At 34.8% G+C, this 9,700-nt stretch overlaps 1 protein-coding gene across 1 annotated transcript; it reads left to right on the forward strand.

Annotated features, from left to right (window-relative positions):
* Window positions 1-2,665: 2,665 nt before the first annotated feature.
* LOC112520211 lies at window positions 2,666-4,560 on the forward strand. Its single transcript, XM_025128509.1, has 4 exons — window positions 2,666-3,089; window positions 3,177-3,311; window positions 3,383-3,834; window positions 3,928-4,560. The coding sequence occupies exons 1-4, from the start codon at window positions 2,666-2,668 to the stop codon at window positions 4,558-4,560; spliced, it is 1,644 nt and encodes a 547-aa protein (XP_024984277.1).
* The last annotated feature ends 5,140 nt before the right edge of the window (window positions 4,561-9,700 follow it).

Below are 9,700 nucleotides of genomic sequence, written 5' to 3' on the forward strand. Positions count from 1 at the left end.
AAGAGATAGAAATTTGGAATTCAGTTGTAGAGAAATTGGTTTGTATCGTCTTTTTTGTCATTTCAGACGTGATTTCGAATCTTATTCCTATCATTTTATTAATTTTTATTTTATTAGTTTTTTATTTCAAAAGTGGTATATATTTGATTGAAGGTTTTACTACATCCAAAACTTTTAATAACATTGCATAATTGAGAGGATAGAGAATATATATTAAGAATAAAAATGAGATAAACCTAAAACGATTAACAATCTGAAACTAAATCTAAACCATTAATAATTTGAACCTAAAACCAAATCATTAATGGTTTGAACCAAAAAATAATTTCGGCTATAGTTTTACATATGTCGATAAAAAGACGCTAAACACATGTAAATTTGGGCCCCAAAGTTTCGCGGGTCTGTTCAAAATCTCACATTTAACATGCCAATGAACGATCCTGAAAATTGAGCCCAATTTTAAATCATGTATATAGTTACACTTTTGGGCATATTTTTTAAAGTACAAGTACAACACGTTGATCTCTTCACCCCTTCCCACGAAATGCATCTAGTTCCATAAAAGGAGATTCATACTCATATATTGCTTTATCTTCACCCCTTCCCACAGAATGCATCTAGTTCCATAAAAGGAGATTCATACTCATATATTGCTTTATCTTCACAATCGAATGTGGCCATCCATCTGTGGCTTTCCTTAGCTTCTGATTTCGGAGTTCAAATTTCTTCATCTTCAACGTTTCGAGGTAAGATATAACGTCTCTTAAAGGTCCTCTAACCGATTTTAAATGCATATTCAAGGTCTCTTTTTGGAACTGAGAGGCTGATTACTAAACGTTTATCGGGTAAGCGTTTATTGACAGAATTCACTATTCTCACTTATATTATGAGTAACATTTTTTGCCATCAAAATGGATTGACGGGAACCATTTTATAACCCGGTAAGCGCTTACATGGTAAGACTCTCAATTCTTGGCTTCCCTCTTACCGGGTAAGATATTTGTTTTTGTTATGTTCACCCGGTAATGTAATTGAACCAGTAAGCGCTTAACAAGGTAAGTGTTCAGTAAACGACCTGGAGTGACAAATCTCCATCTTTCAAGTCTTTTTCAGAATTGCGTTTTGGTTTTCTTACTTGATTTCGAGAGACTATTCCAGTTTTTTGGTTTCTCGAGACTTTTTTAGGTTTTTGGTTGATTTTCCTTTTCTTTTCCTAGTATCCTAAAACACCCCTCAAAGTTTAATTAGCGTGTACACCTTTCATACAAAAAGTTCTACTTGCCAAAATCGGTTGAGCAGGTGCACATGACCACGCTATGGAGTTCTGCCCCTGTCCTCGATCATGCTGACAATTAGTTTACAATTTCAGTTATCATTGTTCAAGCAGAAATCGATAAGCAGACGAAGAGAAAGATCCTCCCAATCACATATCTTTGGTGCCAAATATTGTCTTGATCCAACACCACACACGTGCTACAATGGCAATTACAATGGGAAATAAAGTTCTAAGGCGAACCGATTCCGAAAAGATTGCCTCAGCTAAGTCTTCATCTATTATCAGAAAAATCAAGCACTGGTATAAGGATTTATTGCAGCCTACGAGATCTACTTGATCGTAAGTTCTATTATACAATAAATGTTACGGGGTAGTAAAATTATGCATGCTTTTTCGCATGTAGTTATGTACGTAGCTATTGATAGATATGAGAAAAATAAATAAAAACCATTTATATGTTAGAAACTCTATGTATCGTTATAGATCACACATGTTTAACTTAGTTATATAATCATCTTAATTACTATCAATCGTTTCCTTAATCAAACAACACATAGGTTGATGTGTTTCTATAATACACAATGCTATTTCACCAATGAATTACGACACATGGGTTTTTTTTAATACTACAATGTTGTTTCACCAATGAAACAACACATGAGGTTTATATGTTTTGAATATAGTATCATTTCACCAATGAAACATTACAACGTCAAGTGATTTCAAATGGAAAAACCAGAGTTTTTTATGCAACGATTGATAGAATAATATGGAAGTAAAATTGTATGGTCTATATTGGCCTGTTAATAGAGTTTCTAACATATAGGAGGTTTGTATATGATTTGCACCTCTTATATATACATAATGGAGATTCAAATGAAAGCACATCCATTCTACGAAAATGCGAGAATACCCTTATCACATGTGATAATACACGTGAGGGGACTTGTGGTGTGCGGATGACTTGGCGTGCGACCTAGGCCGCACAATAGGTCATATGCCTCTGATTTGATATCACATGTGATGAAGTATAGTATCATATCGAGAACACCCTTATCGCATGTGAAAATACACGTGAGGGGCCTAGTGGTGTGTGAGCGACTTGACCCACAACCTAGGTAACACAAGTCTTTTGCGTCTTTGATTTAGTATCACATGTGTATTATATGTGATGAAATATAGTATCATATGTGGTTCCCATGGTGATTAACCGAGTGATTTCTTCAAAATACAAAATGACTTTTAGGCCCTTCCATTATTATTATTATTTTGGTTAAGTCCATAATTAATTTAATTTTGGAATTTCTTACTTAAGAAGGAAGAAGAAGAGATTCGATCAATATTTGTGTTCCTCTGTATGAAGCTTCAGTCATAGGAGATTGGACAACAATGGAAAACATCCTAGATGGTAATCCTGAATTAGATCTACTAGGGTATAGTATCACAGAAGACAGGGATACAGTACTTCACATTGGTGTATATTCCCAAAGCATCAAGTTCGTGGAACATCTAGTCAAACGGATGACGGAACAACAACTTGCACTTCAAACTATATCCGGCCAAACCGCCCTTTATTGTGCAGCTGGAATCGGAAATGTGGATATGGCAAGGGCTATGGTTGAAAAGTATCCGCAACTGCTGAAAATCCGTAACAAGCTTAACTTGCTGCCAATCAGTAAAGCTGCTTTAGCTGGAAGACATGATATGGTTGTTTATCTCTACGATAAGTACGTAAGTATGTCAGATAGTAATGACTGGACATACGATGACATACAGGACGTTTTCTGGAGATGCATCGAGGCTGATCTCTTTGGTACATTTCTTGTTTCATCATAATTATGCATGTGTTTAAGTACCCTTTATATTCCACAAGTGATTGGCATATAAATGCTTTATGTAGATTGTGCACGAAGAATATTGGATGACCAAAACAACCAAAGAGGATTCCCTTCAAAAGAGTATGCACGGGAGATACTCTACATATTGGCTCAAAAGACTTGTGCCTTTAAGGATATCAAGTCATGGAAAAATTCAAGTAAGTATTTCTAAATTAATCAAAATTTGTTAAAAATAGTGTTCAAACCTATACATACGTGTTACTTGCAGTCAGTTGGGGGCGACCTGCTATAAAGGAAAGTGTAGCCACAAAATTACTGAGAGAAATTTGGAACAACATCATGGAAAGGCCGAATCATGAAGTTAATGACATTCTCGAAGGCCCCAAAGATATAGCCGAACCCTACCCTTTGCAAATACTGTTTGTCGCAGCAGAAACCGGCAACACCAAGTTCTTAGTTGAACTGATTCGTGGATATCCTGAACTTTTGTGGAGGAAAAATGATGACAAACAAAATATCTTTCACATTGCAGCCTCTTATCGTCATCATAGGATCTACAATCTGTTATATGAGATGGGGTCGGTGCACGATGTCATGACTCCGATGAGAGATATTTACGGCAATAATATGTTGCATTTAGTGGGAATGAAAGCAAAGAGTCTCCATGAGGATGTGTCAGGAGCTGTTTTTCAAATGCAACGTGAATTGTTATGGTTCAAGGTACATACATGCATCTTTTTTTTTTCCTCTCAATTTTCTCTGAGTTTTGATCAGTCAATTCAAGTTATGGTTTCAATGATATGTGTACCGTAGGAAGTAAGCTCTAAAGTCCCTCCTTACTGTAGAGAAGAGAAGAACAATGATGGTCGTAAACCGCTTCAACTATTCACCGAGAACCACCAAGATATGGTATCCGAAGGTGAGAAGTGGATGAAAGAAACAGCCAACCAATGTATGGTGGTTGCTGCATTGATAACCACCGTTGTATTTTCGGTAGCTTTTACCATTCCAGGTGGGTATGACCAAAACAATGGCTTTCCTGTCTTCCTCAAAAATGGACCCTTCAAAGCGTTCGTCATATTGGATGCCATTTCTTTAATCTTGTCGTCAGCTTCCATCCTTATGTTCTTATCCATCCTTACTTCTCGTTACGCTCAAGAAGATTTCCTGATATCGTTACCCAAAAAGTTGATGATAGGTCTAACAACACTTTTCCTCTCTATAATAACCATGATGGTTGCCTTCGCCGTCAGCTTCTTCGTGTTATACCGTAACAAATTGATCTCGGTACCGATTATCATCAGTGTAGGAGCTGTAGTACCCATCTTTCTATACATGAAACTGCAGTTTCCTCTTTTGGTGGATGCGTATCGCTCAACATATGGTAGCAGGTATCTCTTTAGGCCAAAAAAACGCGTGCTTTACTATCGTAATCCAAGGTTCTAATTAATTGTTGTCGTTGTGACCGCTTTTAAGCTATTTAATTTATTACGACTTTGATAGCGATATCTATGCTAACTTTTTGAAATTGAAAGGTTCGTACTTCATAATGATAATATTTATGCTATATTCATCATGAATAGTTAATTAATAATTGTTTTTTGTCGTCACCAAAATATTTATAAATTATAATTGAACTTTCCCTACAAACCTAAACATCATAGTTTCTACCACGCATTGCCTGGGTAGAAAGAAAACGTCATGAAATTCTTAGGGGGTGTATGGTTTGATATAATTTTTTGAGGGATTACAATGTCGTGGAAAGATTTGGAATATTTGAGGTGACTGGTACATAAGATTTGGAATGAAATTGAGTTTCATTATTTATAGATAATTTATAAAAATAAAGTATAAATAATTATAAAAAATAATCAAGTTGCCTTTTGTTAATTGATTATTACAAACAAATGTTTTTAACATATTTAAAATGTTATTACAAACAGATCTTTTGAAATCCCGTGATGATTAAGAGTCACCACCCTCGTTACAACTTTTAATTCACATTGTACAAGTTATTAATGCATGCTTTTTAACCCCATTGCCACCACCACAACCACCGAGTGTGGTACGTGTTGAGTTTTCTTTCTCTGTGTGTGCAGAGAGTTTACCTTCTCCCTTAATGACTATATTATTGCCGGTGGCGTTTGATTTTGTAGAATGTTTTTTGAAGGAATAAAATATTTCAAAAGAATTAAAATCTGGAACGAATTGAAATGAAATGTTACCGGGCTTGACCAAAATTTCAAAACCAACAAAAATCGATTTAAAAAACCAACAGAAATTGATTGCAAAAAACCCCACAAATATCGATTGCATGGAATCGAACCTGGCAAATTGCAACCCTAAGACATCAGTTTTAATAAACTCTATTTCTTTATTGTCCTAGTTTTTGTTTTTTGGAAGGGTGTCTAATCCTGACAAATTACAACCTTAAGACATCAGCTTTAATAAATTTAAATTCAGTGACTACAATGTCGACGCATGGAATCGAACCCACCTGGTTTTTTGTTTCCGTGTTGGTGATCAAATAGAGGTAATTAATACTCTTTGTTTTCCTACTAATGAACAACTCCAAATCGCTCTTACACATCGCGAAATATTTGTTTAGTTATCAAGACGGGCACAACGCTATGGGAAACCATCGGCTCTTGTTTCAAGTCACTGAAGTTTTAACTTGCACGTTGGTTTTCGAGGTTAGGCATTGTATTTTACTATTCCAAAACTATCCAAGACTTTTTGAAGTGATGAAAAATTATATTCAAGTAAATTAAGCTTCATAGAAAACACTCGGTAGTAACATAAATGTTGCGAAGTTCTGACGGGACCCGATGCATTAGTGCTGGTATGATCGCACCCTCGACCAAGGCATGTTGTAGAGAGGCTGGTGAGAAGTTTCTCTCCTTCGTGGTGACTCACTCTGTTGCCGTTTCAAGCTAATCATAAATTACATGGCAAGATCCGTGCCGAACAAAAGTTGGTTCAAGACTACAATGTTTACAAGCATGATGAGAGCACACCTCCTTGTTGAAGAATGACCCCTTCGTTCCTCCGTCGTAGCATAAAAAATTCTAGGGTCGTGAAAAGTGTTACCGTATCAATTTATTGTATATCATTATATATATTTTAAAACTACAATAAGGACACAAATTTGAGGAAAACTAAACCTGATTTTTAATCGATTTAAAGCATATTTTTTTGGAGTATTTATCCACAATGCACAACACGTTGATCTCTTGACCCCTCCATACGAAATGCATCTGGTTCCCAAAAAAGGAGATTCATACTCACTGTTTGCCCTATGTATAATTTCTTTTCAAGTGGTTGGCAACTATTAAAACAAATATAAGGATAATCATTGGTCTCTTGGTTAGTTCATTGCTTTTTTTATATGTGAGATCTCGTGTTCAAGTTTTTTATTGCAGTTTTTTTTCTTTCAAAAACATAATAAATCTGAAATTAAAAACTAAAAACTAATAAAATGACATTAATAGAATTCAAACTTGGGTCTACAGTGAAAGAAAAGCCTTACTAATTAACCAACTCTACCTAACGGAAACTTGTGTCATATCGAGATTATCGAGGTTACTTGCTATAGAGTTAGAAGTCATATATATATATATATATATATATATATATAGGGTTGGGTTCACATGAGACCAAAGGTTTTTCGTGAGACCCGTGAGACCAATTTATGTTCATTGATCAACTTCATAATCTAACGATCTAATGGTCTAAAATTGCACGGTGGCAATTTTGTAATTATTGAGAAGTCTCGTGACAATTTTGTGATTATGAATGTTGAGATTGTAGATCTAATCCAATGGTTGAGAATTGGTCTTACGGGTCTCACGAAAAGTCTTGGTCTTATATGATCTCAAGTCTATATATATAAATAGGGTATATATATAAAGATGAAAAAGCACAAAATTGAAGCTTTAAACTTTGTTAAAACTTAAATCTCCTAAGAACTTGCTTAACACGGTGTTAGACGAAAAGAAATGGAATACGAATCATCGTTAATGGCGGCAAATATTCAATTATCAGGTGGGTATCAACGGTTCGTTTAATATAAGATAACTTGCTAGCTAAAGTGAAATTATATATATATATATATATATATATAAAATTAATAAATAACCCGTGGTTGACATTGTACTTTATCCCGTCGATAAACAGATGATTATTACACTTCCTAAAATTAATCAAGTTGCAGAGGAGCTGTAGAACATCTCTACTGAGTTGTCGTGACGGACCAGAGTACTGCATACGGTGGCACAAGCCACCCATTCAATTCGTTCATTTGTCGTAGTGCAAAAAATTATAAGGTTGTGAATTTCACCATATCAATTTGTTATTTCAAGTTTTTAAGTGATATATAGAAGTGGTATATATTTGAGGAAAACTGAACCCATTTTAAAATCTCAAGTATATAAAGCATAAAGTAAACCACAAGGGTGGTGACCGATTGGTTTGAGATTGATTCTAAAGGTCAAAAGTATCAGGAGGTCACAGGTTCAAATATAAGGAGGAATAAAAATTCCTTTGTGGCCACGGAGGTTCAAATGCAGTGACTCCAGGCTATCTGCAAAGCAAGTGGTCGTTCTGGAATTAATCGGTTCGCATAACGGGTTAGATATCCAGGTTGATAATAAAATAAAATAAAAAGCATAAAGTAGTTACACTTTTAAGCATATTCTTTAAAGTATATATCCAGAATGACAATGTACAACACGTTGATCTCTTCACCCCTTCCCACGAAATGCATCTGATTCCATAAAAGGATGAATCTCAATTTGCCCTATAAATCTTTGGTTTTGCTTCACAATCGATTGTGTTTGGCTTTCCTTCGTTTCTGATTTCGGAGTTTGACTTTCTTCATCTTCAACGTTTTGTGGTAAGATATTCCGTCACTTCAAATAGAGACGGACCTAAAAAAAATTCAAGTGCTTCCACCATTTGACTATTAAAACTAATATACAAATACTTTTTACAAAATCATCATTGGTCTGTTGGTTAGTTTTCATTGTTTGTTATATGTGAGGTCCTGTGTTCGAGTCTTTTATTGCAAAAAATTTCAGAAACATAATAAATCTGAAATTAAAAGCTAAAAACTAAGAAAATGACACTAATGAAATTAAAAATTGGAAGAAAAGCATTGCAAATTAACCAAGTCTACTCAAAGGAAATTTGTGTCCTTATTGTAGTTTCAAAAAAAAAAAAATATATATATATATATATATATATATATGGTGACACACAACAAATTGATATGGTAACACTTTTCACGGCCATATAATATTTTTACAAGCAATGGCTCATGCCACCTGGGTCTGTCCCTATCTGAAAGGTCCACTAACCGATTTTAAATGCATATTCAAGGTCTTTTTTGGAACTGAGTGACAAATATCCATCTTCAACGTCTTTTTTGGAACTGAGTTGTTTGTCATGTTTCTTTTCTATGAGCTTCTCATATTATGGGATCAATTTAAGTGAATTCGTTTGGTTTGGTTTATTCATGTGTTTCCATGGACTTAATTGCTTTCATGCTGAAGGAGAAATGCTTCCGGTTGCTACAGGCCATAAGGTGCTTATGTCAACTTACCATTTTCGCAAGTGTATGTGGTTGTTAACGTTTTGCTTAAGCATTCTTTCTATTGGCAAAATTTATGACCTTAACCTCAATATAGCGGTACAGTTCAATGTCCATTTTATCCTTAGGAATCTCTCGTTAATTTTTTTTGGTTAATAAAAACCAATCTGTTTGTTTTTTGGGTTTATAAAATCTTTAATGAAAGGATTATCATATTCTTTAMATACCTCCGTATTGCATAGGTATACAACTAGTGTATATATATATATATATATATACACACACATATATGTATATGTATATGTGTGTGTGTGTTTATGTGTAGCCCTAATTAAGCTCCTCATTATATTGCACAGAGAGAAACATTCCTCGATTAGTGAGGCTGTTTGAGCAACCTTGACAACTACTCTTACATAGTTTCAGGTATTACCAAATATCGATCCCCTCGATCAATGGCCAATCGCAAGGTTTTTTACCCAATATAATTTTAGTCGAATTCCACTGTTTGGGATGTTTATGTTTTTGTTTTATTTTTGAGACTTTTTTGTTTGATTTCGAGAGAGTTTTTTGGTTTTTTTGGTTGATTTCAAGAGACTTTTCCCGTTTTTTGGTTTCGAGACACCTTTTTGGTTTTTTGTTTGATTTTCCTTTTTTTTTTCTTGTATCCTAGAACACCCCTCAAAGTTTAATAGTGTGTGCACTACCAAAAAAAATTCTACTTGYCAAAATGGGTTGAGAGGGTGCACAATACCATGCTATGGAGGTCTGCCCCTGTCATCGATCATGCTGGCAATTAGTTCATGATTTTTGTTTTCATTGTGCAGGCATGAATTGATAAGCAGCTGAAGAGAAAGATCCTCCCGATCACATATATTTGCTGCCAAATATGCTCTTAATCCAGCACGAAACGCTGATTGATCGATCATCATTTAATCATGGTTGTGAAGATCTACTTGATAGTAAGTTCTATTATACAACCATGAATCTTACAGGGTA

This window comes from Cynara cardunculus, assembly GCF_001531365.2.
Source record: "Cynara cardunculus var. scolymus isolate 2C chromosome LG 10, CcrdV1, whole genome shotgun sequence".
NCBI classification, from domain to species: Eukaryota; Viridiplantae; Streptophyta; class Magnoliopsida; order Asterales; family Asteraceae; genus Cynara; species Cynara cardunculus.